General features: G+C 50.4%; 1 protein-coding gene across 1 annotated transcript; it reads left to right on the forward strand.

Annotated features, from left to right (window-relative positions):
* The first annotated feature begins 1,032 nt into the window (after positions 1-1,032).
* Positions 1,033-15,691, forward strand: LOC137309255 (cytosolic carboxypeptidase 2-like). Its single transcript, XM_067977516.1, has 9 exons — positions 1,033-1,125; positions 6,539-6,680; positions 7,595-8,377; positions 11,332-11,491; positions 12,063-12,189; positions 14,210-14,310; positions 14,850-14,980; positions 15,363-15,477; positions 15,560-15,691. Exons 1-9 carry the CDS (start codon positions 1,071-1,073, stop codon positions 15,689-15,691), a joined length of 1,746 nt encoding a protein of 581 aa, XP_067833617.1. The 5' UTR covers positions 1,033-1,070.
* Positions 15,692-16,540: the final 849 nt, after the last annotated feature.

The raw sequence follows: 16,540 nt of genomic DNA on the forward strand, positions 1-16,540 counted from the left end.
TGAGTTGGAGTTTGGGTGAGTGGAGTTCTAGATGAGTTGGATTTGGGTGGGTGGAGTTTTAGATGAGTTGGAGTTTGGGTGGGTGGAGTTCTAGATGAGTTGGAGTTTGGGTGAGTGGAGTTATAGATGAGTTGGAGTTTGGGTGAGTGGAGTTATAGATGAGTTGGATTTGGGTGGGTGGAGTTTTAGATGAGTTGGAGTTTGGGTGAGTGGAGTTATAGATGAGTTGGAGTTTGGGTGAGTGGAGTTATAGATGAGTTGGATTTGGGTGGGTGGAGTTTTAGATGAGTTGGAGTTTGGGTGGGTGGAGTTCTAGATGAGTTGGAGTTTGGGTGAGTGGAATTATAGATGAGTTGGAGTTTGGGTGGGGCAAATTCTAGATGTTTTGGGGTTTGGGCGATGGGGGGAGGTCTAGATAAGCTGGAGTTTGGGTGGTGTGAGTTCTAGATGTGTTGGGGTTTAGGTGCGGGGTGTCCTAGATGAGTTGTAATTTGGTTGGGGTGGAATAACGGAGGCTGGCAAGGAATAGATTAGCGGTGTGAGCCTGGAAGCATTAATGAGGGTTTCAGCAAAGGAAAGTGAGATAAGGATGGGGGGATGGGTGATGGGTTGGAACGAGTCTCAATGAGGGAGTGGAGGGGGTTCTGAGGCTCAGCTTAGGGCCGAGCAGGGCGCAGAGGTTCAGCCTGAAGAAGCAGCAGTGGGGCTAGGGGTCATTATTTCTGAAGAGAAAGAAACAAGGTGACTTTTGTCTTGCCAATGTTTGGTCTCAATGTAGAGGAATCAACAACAAAAGATTGGATGGTGAACAACAGATGCCACTGATGAGGAGAAGGAACAGAGTGGGAGAGGGGACAGAGCCTGGGGTTGGGGGGCAGTGTTGATGGGAAAAGAGCACAGATCTGTGCCCATCTGTTCTTCGGATTATGATATCGATGTATTTCCTTGAGTGATGTCTCTTTTATTCATTTCTCTGGTCCTGCATGTGATTGAATGCCAATTTTTTTTCTTTTGCAGAATGGAACCCCCCAGTGCCGGAGAGGCTGTACCAACCCAGCTTGCAGGAGCACATGCCCGTCTATGTAGGGGAGAATGGAAGGAATGTGGTGTACTGTATTGATGCAGGTAATCACCACCCCGGCTGCCTCAGACCATGATCCCCATTGGCTGCAGCCACCTGTGGATGCCTGTCTGATTCCCAGCTGTGTGCCTGGCATTCCTAGATACGCCCAGGGTTCAGATCTCACCATGGGCTGGTTTTGTGTTTGCAACTAAGGTCTTCTTTTTGTTTACTCAGCAAAATATTAGCAGTCTCATGCCTTGGGGAGTTTCTCTATTGCTCGCTGTTGGTGTTTGGGAGCAAAACTGGGAATCTGGAGGAAAGCGATCCTGGAGTTAGATGAAATCCTGATGGGTGAGACGCCCCCTGTTCACTGATCTCAGGGTGAGCTGCTCTCTGTTCACTGATCTCCGGGTGAGACGCCCCTTGTTCACTGATCTCAGGGTGAGCTGCTCTCTGTTCACTGATCTCAGGGTGAGATGCCCCCTGTTCACTGATCTCAGGGTGAGATGCTCTCTGTTCACTGATCTCCGGGTGAGACGCCCCCTGTTCACTGATCTCAGGGTGAGCTGCTCTCTGTTCACTGATCTCAGGGTGAGCTGCTCTCTGTTCACTGATCTCAGGGTGAGCTGCTCTCTGTTCACTGATCTCAGGGTGAGCTGCTCTCTGTTCCTGATCTCAGGGTGAGCTGCTCTCTGTTCACTGATCTCAGGGTGAGACGCCCCCTGTTCACTGATCTCAGGGTGAGCTGCTCTCTGTTCCTGATCTCAGTGTGAGGTGCCCTCTGTTCCCTGATCTCAGGGTTAATTCCTTCCTTTTCTCCTATCTCCTTCTATCTCCCCTCATGCCCTCTCCAAGCTCATCTTGACCATAAGACCCTCCTGCTGCCTCGACCCTAGTCCCACTAAACCGCTGACCGCTCAACTTCCCTTCCTGGGCCCCACGCTAGCTGACATTGATTCAGGTACTGTCCCCCTTCCTTTCAAAACCACTGTAATCACCCTGCTCATCAAAAAAACATCCTCTCCTCCTACAAACTGTCACCTCATCTCCAACCTCCCTTTCCTCTCCAAGATCCTTGAACGTGTTGTCACCTCCCCAATCTTTCCACCATCTCCATGTTTGAATCCCTCCATTGAGGTTTCTGCCATTTTCACAGTACTGAAACGGCCCCTTTCAAAGTCACAAATGACATCCTATGTGACTGTGACCGTGGTAAACTATCTTTCCTCAACATTTTCGACCTGTCTGCAGCCTTTGACACGGTTGACCACACCATCCTCCTCCAACGCCTCTCCTCTGTCGTCCAGCTGGGTGGGACTCGCCTGGTTCCAATCTTATCTATCCAGTCGTAGCCAGAGAATCACCTGCAATGGCTTCTCTTGCCACTCCCACACCGTTACCTTTGGAATCCCCCGAGGATCTATCCTTGGCCCCCTCCTATTTCTCATCTACATGCTGCCCCTCAGTGACATCATCCGAAAACACATCAGGTTCCACATTTACACTGACGACACCCAGCTCGACCTCACCACCACCTCCCTCGACCCCACCACTGTCTCTGATTTGTCACATTGCTTATCCGATATCCAGTACTGGATGAGCCACAAGTTCCTCCAGTTAAATATTGGGAAGACCGAAACCATTGTCTGCGGCCCAGGCCACAAACTTCGTTCCCTCACCACTGATTCCATCCCCCTCCCTGGCCACTGTCTCAGCTTAAACTGCACTGTTCGCAACCTTGGCATCCTATTTGACCCTGAGATGAGCTTCCGACCCCATATCCGCTCCATCACCAAGACCGCCTACTTCCACCTCCGTAACATCGCCCGTCTCCACCCCCTGCCTCAGCTCATCTACTGCTGAAATCCTCATTCATGCCTTTGTCACCTCTAGATTTGTATTCCAATGCTCTCCAGGCCAGCCCCCCATTTTCCACCCTCCATAAACTTCAGCTGATCCAAAACTTTGTTGTTCGTATCCTAACCTGCACCAAGCCCCACTCACCCATCACCACAGTGCTCGCTGACCTACATTAGCTTCTGCTTCCCCCAATGCCTCTAATTTAAAATTCTCATCCTAATATTTAAAATCCTTCACGGCCTTGCCCCCGCTATCTCTGTAACATCTCCAGGCCTAAAATCCGCACCCCTAACTATGGCCTTCTGTGGATTCCTGCTCTCTTTGCCCCTTCATTGGTGGCTGTGCTTTCCATTGTCTTAACAACATAAGGATAAGAAATAGGAGCAGGAGTAGGCCATACGGCCCCTCGAAACTGCTCTGCCATTCAATAAGATCATGGCTGATCTTCTACCTCAATTCTACTTTCCCGCCCGCTCTCCATTCACAGCCCACCAACTCTCCTCTCCACCATCCCCACCAGCTCCCATTCACAGCCCACCGACTCTCCTCCCTACCATCCCCACCCAGCTCGCCATTTACGGCCACATCTCCGCTCTGTACCATCTCCACCAGCTCCCCATGAACGATATACCAATGACATAGGTAGAAAGAGAGATGAGGTCCTGCAGGCAGATATTAAGGAGCTAGGAAAGACATTAACAAGCAGGACCTCAAAGGTAGCGATCTCCAGATTACTCCCGGTGCCACATGCTAGTAAGTATAGAAATAGGAGGATAGAGCAGATGAATGCGTGGCTGGAGAGATGGTGTAGGAGGGAGGGCTTTAGATTCCTGGGGCATTGGGATCAGTTCTGGGGAAGGCCGGAGAGGTTGCACCTCAACGGAGCTGGGACCAATGTCCTCGCGGGGAGGTTCACTCGTGCTGTGGGTTTGGTTTGAGTGACCCATTCCCAGTTGTTGGATTTGAGTGACCCATTCCCTGTTGTCGGGTTTGAGTGACCCATTCCCTGTTGTCGGGTTTGAGTGACCCATTCCCAGTTGTTGGGTTTGAGTGACCCATTCCCAGTTGTTGGGTTTGAGTGACCCATTCCCAGTGGTTGGGTTTGAGTGACCCATTCCCAGTCGTTGGGTTTGAGTGACCCCATTCCCTGTTGTTGGGTTTGAGTGACCCATTCCCAGTCGTTGGGTTTGAGTGACCCATTCCCAGTTGTTGGGTTTGAGTGACCCATTCCCTGTTGTTGGGTTTGAGTGACCCATTCCCTGTTGTTGGGTTTGAGTGACCCATTCCCTGTTGTTGGGTTTGAGTGACCCATTCCCTGTTGTTGGGTTTGAGTGACCCATTCCCAGTCGTTGGGTTTGAGTGACCCATTCCCAGTTGTTGGGTTTGAGTGACCCATTCCCTGTTGTTGGGTTTTAGTGACCCATTCCCAGTTGTTGGGTTTGAGTGACCCATTCCCAGTCGTTGGGTTTGAGTGACCCCATTCCCTGTTGTTGGGTTTGAGTGACCCATTCCCAGTCGTTGGGTTTGAGTGACCCATTCCCAGTTGTTGGATTTGAGTGACCCATTCCCTGTTGTTGGATTTGAGTGCCCCCATTCCCTGTTGTTGGGTTTGAGTGACCCATTCCCAGTCGTTGGGTTTGAGTGACCCATTCCCTGTTGTTGGGTTTGAGTGACCCATTCCCAGTTGTTGGGTTTGAGTGACCCATTCCCTGTTGTTGGATTTGAGTGACCCATTCCCTGTTGTTGGGTTTGAGTGACCCATTCCCTGTTGTTGGGTTTGAGTGACCCATTCCCTGTTGTTGGGTTTGAGTGACCCATTCCCTGTTGTTGGGTTTGAGTGACCCATTCCCTGTTGTTGGGTTTGAGTGACCCATTCCCAGTCGTTGGGTTTGAGTGACCCATTCCCAGTTGTTGGGTTTGAGTGACCCATTCCCTGTTGTTGGGTTTTAGTGACCCATTCCCAGTTGTTGGGTTTGAGTGACCCATTCCCAGTTGTTGGGTTTGAGTGACCCATTCCCTGTTGTTGGGTTTGAGTGACCCATTCCCAGTTGTTGGGTTTGAGTGACCCATTCCCTGTTGTTGGGTTTGAGTGACCCATTCCCAGTCGTCGGGTTTGAGTGACCCATTCCCAGTCGTCGGGTTTGAGTGACCCATTCCCTGTTGTCGGGTTTGAGTGACCCATTCCCAGTCGTTGGGTTTGAGTGACCCATTCCCTGTTGTTGGGTTTGAGTGACCCATTCCCAGTTGTTGGGTTTGAGTGACCCATTCCCTGTTGTTGGGTTTGAGTGACCCATTCCCAGTTGTTGGGTTTGAGTGACCCATTCCCAGTCGTTGGGTTTGAGTGACCCCATTCCCTGTTGTTGGGTTTGAGTGACCCATTCCCAGTCGTTGGGTTTGAGTGACCCATTCCCAGTTGTTGGATTTGAGTGACCCATTCCCTGTTGTTGGATTTGAGTGCCCCCATTCCCTGTTGTTGGGTTTGAGTGACCCATTCCCAGTCGTTGGGTTTGAGTGACCCATTCCCTGTTGTTGGGTTTGAGTGACCCATTCCCAGTTGTTGGGTTTGAGTGACCCATTCCCTGTTGTTGGATTTGAGTGACCCATTCCCTGTTGTTGGGTTTGAGTGACCCATTCCCTGTTGTTGGGTTTGAGTGACCCATTCCCTGTTGTTGGGTTTGAGTGACCCATTCCCTGTTGTTGGGTTTGAGTGACCCATTCCCTGTTGTTGGATTTGAGTGACCCATTCCCAGTCGTTGGGTTTGAGTGACCCATTCCCAGTTGTTGGGTTTGAGTGACCCATTCCCTGTTGTTGGGTTTTAGTGACCCATTCCCAGTTGTTGGGTTTGAGTGACCCATTCCCAGTTGTTGGGTTTGAGTGACCCATTCCCTGTTGTTGGGTTTGAGTGACCCATTCCCAGTTGTTGGGTTTGAGTGACCCATTCCCTGTTGTTGGGTTTGAGTGACCCATTCCCAGTCGTCGGGTTTGAGTGACCCATTCCCAGTCGTCGGGTTTGAGTGACCCATTCCCTGTTGTCGGGTTTGAGTGACCCATTCCCAGTCGTTGGGTTTGAGTGACCCATTCCCTGTTGTTGGGTTTGAGTGACCCATTCCCAGTTGTTGGGTTTGAGTGACCCATTCCCTGTTGTTGGGTTTGAGTGACCCATTCCCAGTCGTTGGGTTTGAGTGACCCATTCCCAGTCGTTGGGTTTGAGTGACCCATTCCCTGTTGTCGGGTTTGAGTGACCCATTCCCAGTTGTTGGGTTTGAGTGACCCATTCTCTGTTGTTGGGTTTGAGTGACCCATTCCCTGTTGTTGGGTTTGAGTGACCCATTCCCAGTCGTTGGGTTTGAGTGACCCATTCCCAGTCGTTGGGTTTGAGTGACCCATTCCCTGTTGTCGGGTTTGAGTGACCCATTCCCAGTTGTTGGGTTTGAGTGACCCATTCCCAGTTGTTGGGTTTGAGTGACCCATTCCCTGTTGTTGGGTTTGAGTGACCCATTCCTTGTTGTTGTGGTTGAGTACCCCATGCCATCAGTGGTGAACACCTTTAATTCTTCTGATGCTGGCATTAACTCCTATTTTCATTGACTGATCGATACCTTGTGGTCCCGTAGCCAGCAAAGGTTCTTATTTCACCTGTTCCCGTGTTGGAGGTCGCCGAGGCCCTCTACATATTGCTTCAATCAGCAAAGATGGCAACACATTGTTCTTCGAGTCAAGATTTGAGAGCGGAAACCTGCAAAAAGCCATTCGAGCGTGAGTATGTGTGATTGCTCCTTGTTTGCACCATGTGCTTTGGATGTAGCCTGGCACCCTGCTCCATACCACGCCTTCTGATCTCACCACTCGACTCCACCTGCGTTGTTCCTGAGAGCCCCTCCTGTCCCCCAGCTGGGCTGTGATCACTTCCCCTGTTTGGTTTTAGTTCGTTCTGCTCCTGTGTTCTGTTAACCACCGTGTGTGTTTTCCCTGCCTTCCTCCTCACTCCATTCTCCATGGCTGCTCTTTCATGTAGTCCTAGAGCCACCAGATGGTGGAGTTTAGACCTGGCTCGAAGAATCTCAGACACTCTCATCAATCACAAACCGTGGCAGCTTCACTTTGTTTCCATGGTGCCTTTCTGGATCCCAAAGGTGATGTGTTCCTCCCCACGGTGCTCCAAGCCCATCAGTTTCCATTGTAATGGTGTTTGCTGCTCAGTTCCAAGGGAGGTGCTGGTCGCTGGCTGACCCTCTGCAACACAGTGCAAAAATCAGATGAGGAGGGGTGCCTCCGCCTATTCACTTGCTCACACTATTTTTTTTTATTCGTTCATGGGATGTGGGCGTCGCTGGTGAGGCCGGCATTTATTACCCATCCCTAATTGCCCTTGCGAAGGTGGTGGTGAGCCGCCTTCTTGAACCGCTGCATTCCAAATGGTGAAGGTTCTCCCACAGTGCTGTTAGGTAGGGAGTTCCAGGATTTTGACCCAGCGACGATGAAGGAACGTCGATATATTTCCAAGTCGGGATGGTCACACTGTGGCGATATGATCATTAGTGGGCTAGGATCAGGCTGCTTAGCTCATTCTCTTCGACACGTGCCAGACATAACCCGGGGGAATGGGGGCAGTGGTTGCCTGGGGAGCGGTGTGAAGGGTGCTTTTATAATCACCTGTTTCTCTGTTTCAGGGGTCCCTACGAATACGAACTGACTCTTCGCACCGACCTATACACAGACAAGCACACACAGTGGTACTACTTCAGGGTCCAGAACACTCGGCCGGGAATCATCTATCGCTTCACTATAGTCAACCTGATGAAGCCCAACAGCTTGTACAATCAGGGCTTGAAACCACTGCTGTATTCTGAGCAGGAGATGCAGCTGAGGCAGGTGGGCTGGCACCGGACAGGCAAAGACATCCGCTATTACAAGAACAGCCTCGGCCAGGAGGGCAGGAGCCTGTACTCGCTCACCTGGACGTGTCAGTTCCCGCACAGGAACGACACCTGCTACTTTGCCCACTCTTACCCATACACGTACTCCGACCTGCAGCGTTACCTAGCAACCATTGCCAGCGACCCCTTGCAATCCCAGTACTGCAAGCTGCGGGTGCTGTGCCGCAGCCTGGCCGGCAACATGGTTCACGTGCTGACTATCACGTCCCCGTCCAGGACCCAGGAGGCCAGCCCTGCCAAGAAGGCGGTGGTGGTGACGGCCAGAGTCCATCCGGGAGAGACCAACGGTTCATGGGTGATGACGGGATTCCTGGACCACATCCTAGGCAGCTCCGACGATGCCCGGCTCTTGCGCGACATGTTCATCTTTAAGGTGGTGCCCATGCTGAATCCGGACGGCGTGATTGTGGGGAACTACCGTTGCTCGCTGACCGGCCGAGACCTGAACCGAAACTACCGGACGGTGCTGCGGGATTCCTTTCCCTGCGTCTGGCACACCAGGAACATGGTGCAGAGGTGAGTGTCACAGCTCCCTGCGCTGCTCTGTGCATGTGTGACGCACTGGGATCTGTTGGAATGTTAATTTGTGTTTGTAATTTACACTGGATTTGATGTTAAAGGGACTGAACGAGGAGAGAGGAGGCAGGGCAGTCTTAATACTGCGGGTTGGCAGTGTCATTGGGGGAGATGGCAGGTCGTGGGAAATGGAAAATATCACACCCGAGCAGCAGGGGACATTCTTCTGAACTTGGGACAGTGTACAGCATGGGTAAGATACAGAGAGGAGAGGGAGCTGTTCACAGGTTACAGCACGGAAGGAGGCTATTCGGCCCATCGAGTCCAGGCCGGCTCTATTCAAGAGAATTCCAGCTAGTCCCACTCCCCCGCCCTATCCCCGTAGCCCTGCAAATTTTTTCCTTTCAAGTACTTATCCAGTTCCCTTTTGAAAGCCCTGATTGAATCTGCCTCCACCACCCCCTCGGGCAGTGCATTCCAGATCTTAACTGCTCGCCGTGTAAAAAAGTTTTTCCTCATGTCACCTTTGGTTCTTTTGCCAAAGAACCTTAAATCTTTGTCCTCTGGTCCTTGACTCTTCCTCCAATGGGAACAGTTTCTCTCTATCTACTCTGTCTAGACCCTTCATGATTTTGAACACTTCTATCAAATCTCTCCTCAACCTTCTCTGTTCCAAGGAGAACAACCCCAGCTTCTCCAGTCTATCCACGTAACTAAAGTCCCTCACCCCTGGAATCATTCTAGTAAATCTCCTCTGCCCCCTCTCTAAGGCCTTCAGATCCTTCCTAAAGTGCACTGCCCATAACTGGACACAATACTCCAGTTGTGGCCGAACCAGTGTTTTATAAAGGTTCATCATGGCTTCCTTGCTTTTGTACTCTATGCCTCTATTTATAAAGCCCAGGATCCCATCTGCTTTTTTAACTGCTTTCTTAACCTGCCCTGCCACCTTCAACGATTTGTGTACATATACCCCCAGATCTCTCTGTTCCTGTATCCCTTTTAGAATTGTGCCCTTTAGTTTATATTGCCTCTCCTCATTCTTCCGATCGAAATGTATCACCTCACATTTTTCTGTGTTAAATTTCATCTGCCTCTATCCGCCCATTCCACCAGCCTGTCTATATCCTCTTGAAATCTATCACTATCCTCCTCACTGTTCACTGCGCTTCCAAGTTTTGTGACATCTGCAAATTTGGAAATTGTGCCCTGTACGCCCAAGTCCAAGTCATAGAATCATAGGAAGGTTACAGCAAGGAAGGCCATTCAGCCCATCAAGTCCACGCCGGCTCTATGCAAGAGCAATCCAGCTAGTCCCACTCCCCTGCCCTATCCCCGTAGCCCTGCAAATTTTTTCCTTTCAAGTACTTATCCAGTTCCCTTTTGAAAGCCATGATTGAATCTGCCTCCACCACCCCCTCGGGCAGTGCATTCCAGATCACAACCATTCGCTGTGTAAAAACATTTTTCCTCATGTCACCTTTGGTTCTTTTGCCAATCACCCTAAATCTATGTCCTTTGGTTCTTGACCCTTCCGCCAATGGGAACAGTCATTAATATATATCAAGAAAATCCATTCTCAACCCACTGAAATTGGCCCTCCTCCAATAGAGTATTTTTACTTTAGAGTGGTCCATGTCCTTTTCCATAGCTATTCTAAACCTTATGATACTATGAATGCTGTTCCCTAAATGCCCTCCCACTGACACTTGCTCCACTTGGCCCACCTCATTCCCCAGAACCAGATTGAGCCATGCCTCCTTCCTCATTGGGCTGGAAACATACTGATCAAGAAAATTATCCTGAACAGACTTCAGAAATTCCTCCCCCCCACCTTTGCCCCTTATATAATTATTGTTATCCCAGTCTATATTAGGATAGTTGAAGTCCCCCATTATCACTACTCTATGGCTTTTGCACCTCTCTGTAATTTCCCTGCAAATTTGCTTCTCTATATCTTTCCCACTAGTTGGTGGCCTATAGAATACACCCAGTGGTGTAATGGCACCTCTATTGTTTCTTAACTCTAACCAAATAGATTCTATTCTTGGCCCCTCCAGGACATCCTCTCTCTCCAGCACTGCAATATTCTCCTTAATCAATACTGCCACCCCCATTCCTTTTTTTCCTTCCCTATCTTTCCTGAACACTTTGTATTGAGGAATATTTAGTACGCAATCCTGCCCTTTTTTGAGCCAGGTCTCCGTTATCTCCACGACATCATATTCCCACATGGCTATTTGCGCCTGCAGCTCACCAACATTGTTTACCAGGTTTTGTGTGTTTACACACATGCACTGTAAACCAGTCTTAGGCTTTCTTGTACTCTCTCCTCGTCTGATCCCACTTAATACTGTACAATTTCTTACTCTAGTGCTATCTTTCCCAATTCTTTGTACCCCGTCTTTCTCCTTTCCAATGCTACATTCTGGTACCCATTCCCCTGCCAAATTAGTATAACCCCCCCCCCCCCCCCCCCCCCACAGCACTAGCGAAATTCCCCGTGAGGACATTGGTCCCAGCTCCGTTGAGGTGCAACCTGTCCGGCCTTCCCCAGAACTGATCCCAATGCCCCAGGAATCTAAAGCCCTCCCTCCTGCACCATCTCTCCAGCCACGCATTTATCTGCTCTATCCTCCTATTTCTATACTTACTAGCATGTGACACCAGGAGTAATCCGGAGATCACTACCTTTGAGGTCCTGCTTGTTAATCTCTTTCCTAGCTCCTTAAAATCTGCCTGCAGGACCTCATCTCCCTTTCTACCTATGTTGCTGTCATATCATTCATGGGGAGCTGGTGGGGAAGGTACAGAGAGGAGAGGGGGCTGTAAATGGGGAGCTGGTGGGATGGTAGGAAGGAGAGTTGGTGGGCTGTGAATGGGGAGCTGGTGAGGATGGTAGAGAGTTGGGGGGCCGTGAATGGGGAGCTGACTGTCACTCATTGCCCCTGCAGGTTAATGGAGGAGCGAGAGGTGGTCATTTACTGTGACTTCCATGGGCACAGCAGGAAGAACAACGTCTTTATGTATGGCTGCAGCAACAATGAGCAGCCGTCCCTGCGGCTCTGGGAGAGAGTCTTCCCGTTAATGATGAGTAGGAATGCAGCTAACAAGGTATGGAGGGGGCGGTGGTGGTGGGGGGATTGTCTGGATGTTACCCTGTGTGAATGCTAATGGTGTGATGGGCCAAGCCACAGCGAGCTTCAGTGGAGACTTCCTCGCATTTTGGATTGTTGAACTTCTGTGTCAGTCAAGCCCTGTGACTCCTGCATTTATTAATATTGGGATGGTACCATTTGTTGGAGCTCCGCATTGAGCCAGGAGCGGTGGGGCGGGGCGGGGGGGATGGAGGCGGTTGTGCCTGTGAGACCCATCTTGAACCCGGCCGCTCTCGTGCTGAGCAGAGGCCTGTTCGGAAAAAAATAGCTCTTTCTCGCACCAAGTTGCTCGTCTCCTGAAAGTGCTGCCTGCTCACTGGGGTAGGCTCTGTACTAGGCTGGTCACTTGACCCCACTGCCCATTCCTCGTGTTGGCTGATGATGCAGTGCAATGGCGTTCTTTGTGTGGGCTGGGCTGTTGGCTTGTCATAGGAGAGGGGAGAGAGAATCAACCTGTAAATAATAGGAATCTAGCGGGAGGAGGAGAGCTAGTGAATGACTGAGCTAACTGCTCCTGTTAATGTCAGTTCTCTTACCAGAGCTGCAAGTTCAAGGTTCAAAAAAGTAAGGAGGGCACGGGCCGGATTGTTATGTGGAGGATGGGAATCACTCACAGTTACACCATGGAAACCACCTTCGCGGGATCCACCCTGGGTAAGGAAGACACTCCCACTAACTGCATGTATTTCCATCTTATTTAGCAGGGTAAGGCTGGTGCCACTTGCTGTGTGTACTGTATACAGAGTCAGAACAGCAGTGTGTGAAGAGTGACTCGCTCCAGCGATGGGGTAACACCTCAACTCTTGGCACTAAACGCAGTTCAGAGCTCCTCCTGTATCCCCCGCCTACCCCCAACCCTTTCCCGTCTGTCTCTCCAGATTTCACACCTCTGCTGTCTCTCTGCTACTCACAGTGAGATTGCAGAATTAACCTTGAACACGTGGCTAGCTCTGCGCCACTGGGTTAAAACAGCGCAGAGAGGAATGTGTTTTAAGCGGTTGTACCGGAACAGCAGCGGCCGTGGCTTGTGCTGGAGCTGGGTTAACCCCTTCAATGCCACGGTAATGACTGGGCGGCCGAGGCAAGTACCCGTCAGTTCTAGTCGCACTGCTAGCTGCCATTTTGCGTGGACATTGTCACCAATCTCAGAAAACGAGTGGCCAAGTCAGCCCTAAAATGCTGGCAAGTCAAGACCCCCCCCCAAAACCGCCCAGTCATTTCTCAATTGGTAGCAGTGGCTCCCCTGACCGACAGTGGACCATAACATGATTTTACCTGACCTGATGTGGAATTAACCAACACTACAATCCAATACCCAGGTATACAGCTTTAACAGGGTCAATTTCAAGGGACTGAGGAAGAGCTTAAACAGATCAACAGGGGGGAGGGGGTTTACTAAAAGAAACCTCAGCTGAGGATCAACGGAGTCCCTTTAAGGGCGTACTACCGAGCATGCAGGTTAAGTTCATACTTAGTATTAGTAAACACAGATTAATGAAACACGACACAAGCTGGATTAATAAGACAATATGACCCCTTCAATGCCCGGCACGGGCTCGATGGGCCGAGTGGCTTCCTTCTGTGCTGTAACCATTCTATGATTCTATGAAGAGAAATACGTAAGAAAAAACAAACTGTACGAGGTGAAGAAGAAAGGTGAGGGGAACCTCCAAAAAAATCAGAAAAGGTGCTCAGAGGGGGACAGAAGGAACCAGAACTGAGCACAGCTGGAGGTGGCAAACAGAATTGTGAGCAATCCCTCCAGTATTATAGCAGCGAGGGGGTTATTAGAGGAGAATGAGAACCCTTAATGTTGCCAGCAGGTTTGAAATGGAGGAGGAACTGGTTATTAATATAGCCAATGGTTACTTCATAGAACTATTGCCTAGAGAAGTTACTGGTAAGAGGCCAGCCCATCATAGGAAATTCTACAATCCAACTTCAAGGCTTTGATATCACTTGCATGGACAAGCGAGAATGGTTTCAAGAGCTCAAAACTAATAAATCCCCAGAAGCTTTATACCGGAGGGAGCGCAGAGACTTGCGACAAAGTGCTGACGCTCCTCGTGAGGGAGTCAATGGTGGGGAGGGTGGTGAGGAGTCCCACTGGACTAGGAGCAAGTCAGGTAACTGCAGACTTAATCGTCTTACGTAACTGAACAGAGGTCGGGAGCCCCGACATGCGAAGAATCTCAGAAGTTAAGGCCGACGCCGTTACAGATTGGGCTGGGGGGGAGGAGCTGTTAAAGCGGACCTCTGAGCAGGTTCACGGTGATTGACCTCCGAGACCTGAGCTGTCGAGGTGACTTTCGATCCACAGATTGTCACTTAGCTGTGATGCCGACAGTATCATCACTGCTTCTGAAAGATCCACCAACCCGACACCAGTGATAATGGCAGGCAATGGGAACTGGCTGTACAAACACGATGTGAAGTGAGCTTGAAGCTGGCTCAGCCCAGTTCCGAGTGCTCATCTCAGTCCTGAGGGGCTGCAGAGGAGCTGGTTTAGGGAATTGGAATAGGTCCCACTGGTCTGGTTAGGGTTAGGTGAAGGGGGAGGTCCTCTGTTTAGGTTGAAGCTCGGTGCATTAAGGGAGTGTGTGGAGGGTGCTGACTGTATCTAACCTGCGCTGTGCCATTTTACTGAATGCTGTGAATTGTATCCGTCTAATAGGCAACCGCAGGGACACCCACTTCAGCACGGAGGACCTCAAGTCACTAGGGTATCACTTCTGTGACACGCTGCTCGATTTCTGCGACCCTGACCGCTCGAAGGTTAGCAGCTTAGGCTCACCGTTCCGCACCCCTCTGAACGTTTGCTCACTGTTTAAGTGCAACGGCATTTGAAATAAGTTGAACACCATTTATTTTGAACAAGGTGCAGCCTGTGCAGCTTTTACTGAAGTTCACAATTTCTGAACCCGCGCACTTAGAAATACGGCTACCTGCGTGAGCGTTTTAACATGTGACACGCACCCCACGCTCATGAATGAACATGCGGCTTGCACCCAACACACATGGATATATACATGTGTCACACAGGTATACGTGGCCATGTGCAAGTATGTGTGACCTGCACCCATTGTTCATATGCAAGTACATGTGACAGGTGCAAATACATTTAACATGCAACTAACACGCATAGGCATGTGTATGTACAGATATGCACCCAACATGTACAAGTATGTGTGACATGTACCTAGCGTACTTATGCAAGTACCTGTGAGATGTACAAGCTTGTCCATACGCACAAAGTACGGTTTTGATTCCCAATGACATTGTCGCTCTCTCTCTCTCTCTCTCCTGTCCTTCAGTTTGAGCAGTGTCTGGGAGAAGTGCACGCAGCACTGCACAGGGAGCTCCGTCTACGGCTGGAAAAGCTGGGCCGCGAGTATAGTTCAGACGTGACACTGAGTGACCTTTCTGTATCAGATGTTGAGTCCAGGTATGAGCGCAAATCAAAAAGGAGGCAGTGCTGAGTGAAGAAATGAAACAATTATGCCTGTGATGTGTGAGGGGGTATTGGCTTTCTATCCTGGTACCTACTGGGCTACCCACAGAAACTGGCCCAGCTTGCTTTGTTACAGAAGCCCCAGCTACATTAGCCAGATGGCTGAGGAGGGGGGCGGGGTGCAAGCTATTCATTTCAAGTTCAGGCAGACTGTGGGCATTATTTGTACGTGGGATCAATAATCTAACTCCCCACCACCCCCACACACCACCGGTGCCTGCCCTATCCAAGCGCTCTCTGCACGTGCTCAGTTAAGGACTGACCTCTCGATAATGCGAGGTCAGCTCATTGCATAATTATCCCATACTCTGGGTAGGGGGCTGGTAACGTACCAGGAGCGCCTGGGCCGGGATGTTGGGCACCAGCAGCTACTAAAGGGCTGCTGGCTAGCCCTTTTCAGCACCGGGTTATTCTCCAGCATTGGAGGAGGGGTAGGGGTGGAGGAGGAGAACCAGGGGGAGTCGCCAGGCGGAAATGCCAGGATCTTGTTGTTTTTATTTTACTTTTTGAAAGGCAGCCTCCCTTCAGTGCATGTTCCAAATAGGTGGCGAGTGGCTGGAGTGCCGCTTGGGACCACCAGCCGCACTATTGGCGTGCCTGCTAATTCAAACAGAGGTTGGGCGGCCCCATGAGCCTTGCACATAGGCGCTGGTCGCCCTCTGGCGCCCCGCCCAGGTCTCCATTCACCATGAGGGAGCTTTGGCGGTGAGTGCCAGCAGGGTATTCGACTGCATGGGTCGTCACAGCTGAGTCCGATCCTGTGGTCAGACATCAACAGAGGTTCAGGAGCAGGAATCCTGGTCGATTTAACTCTCGCTACCTAGAATCATAGAAAGGTTACAGCACGGAACAAGGCCATTTGGCCCATCGAATCTGTGCCGGCTCTGTGCAAGAGCAATCCAGCTAGTCCCACTCCCCCGCCCTATCCCCATAGCCCTGCAAATTTTTTTGTTTCAAGTGTTTATCCAGTTCCCTTTTGAAGGCCATGACTGAATCTGCCTCCACTACCCCCTTGGGCAGTGCATTCCAGATCACAACCACTCGCTGTGTAAAAAAGTTTTTCCTCATGTCACCTTCGGTTCTTTTGCCAAACACCTTAAATCCATGTCGTCTGGTCCTTGACCCTTCCGTCAATGGGAACAGTTCCTCTCCATCTACCCTGGCTCTATCAAATCTCCTCTCAACCTTCTCCGTTCCAAAGAGAACAACCCCAGCTTCTCCAGTCTATCCACATAATTAAAGTCCCTCATCTCTGGAGTCATTCTAGCAAATCTCTTCTGCACGCTGCCTAGACCGTCACATCTTTCCTAAAGTGCAGTGCCCAGAACTTCTCAACCTGCCCTGCCACCTTCAACGATTTGTGTACATAAACCCCCAGATCTCTCTGTTCCTCCACCCTTTAGAGTTGTGCCCTCTCGTTTATATTGCCTCTCCTCATTCGTCCTACCGAAATGTATCACCTCGCATTTTTCCGCGTTAAATTTCATCTGCCAC

Source organism: Heptranchias perlo, unplaced genomic scaffold, assembly GCF_035084215.1.
Source record: "Heptranchias perlo isolate sHepPer1 unplaced genomic scaffold, sHepPer1.hap1 HAP1_SCAFFOLD_156, whole genome shotgun sequence".
In the NCBI taxonomy this organism is placed as follows: Eukaryota; Metazoa; Chordata; class Chondrichthyes; order Hexanchiformes; family Hexanchidae; genus Heptranchias; species Heptranchias perlo.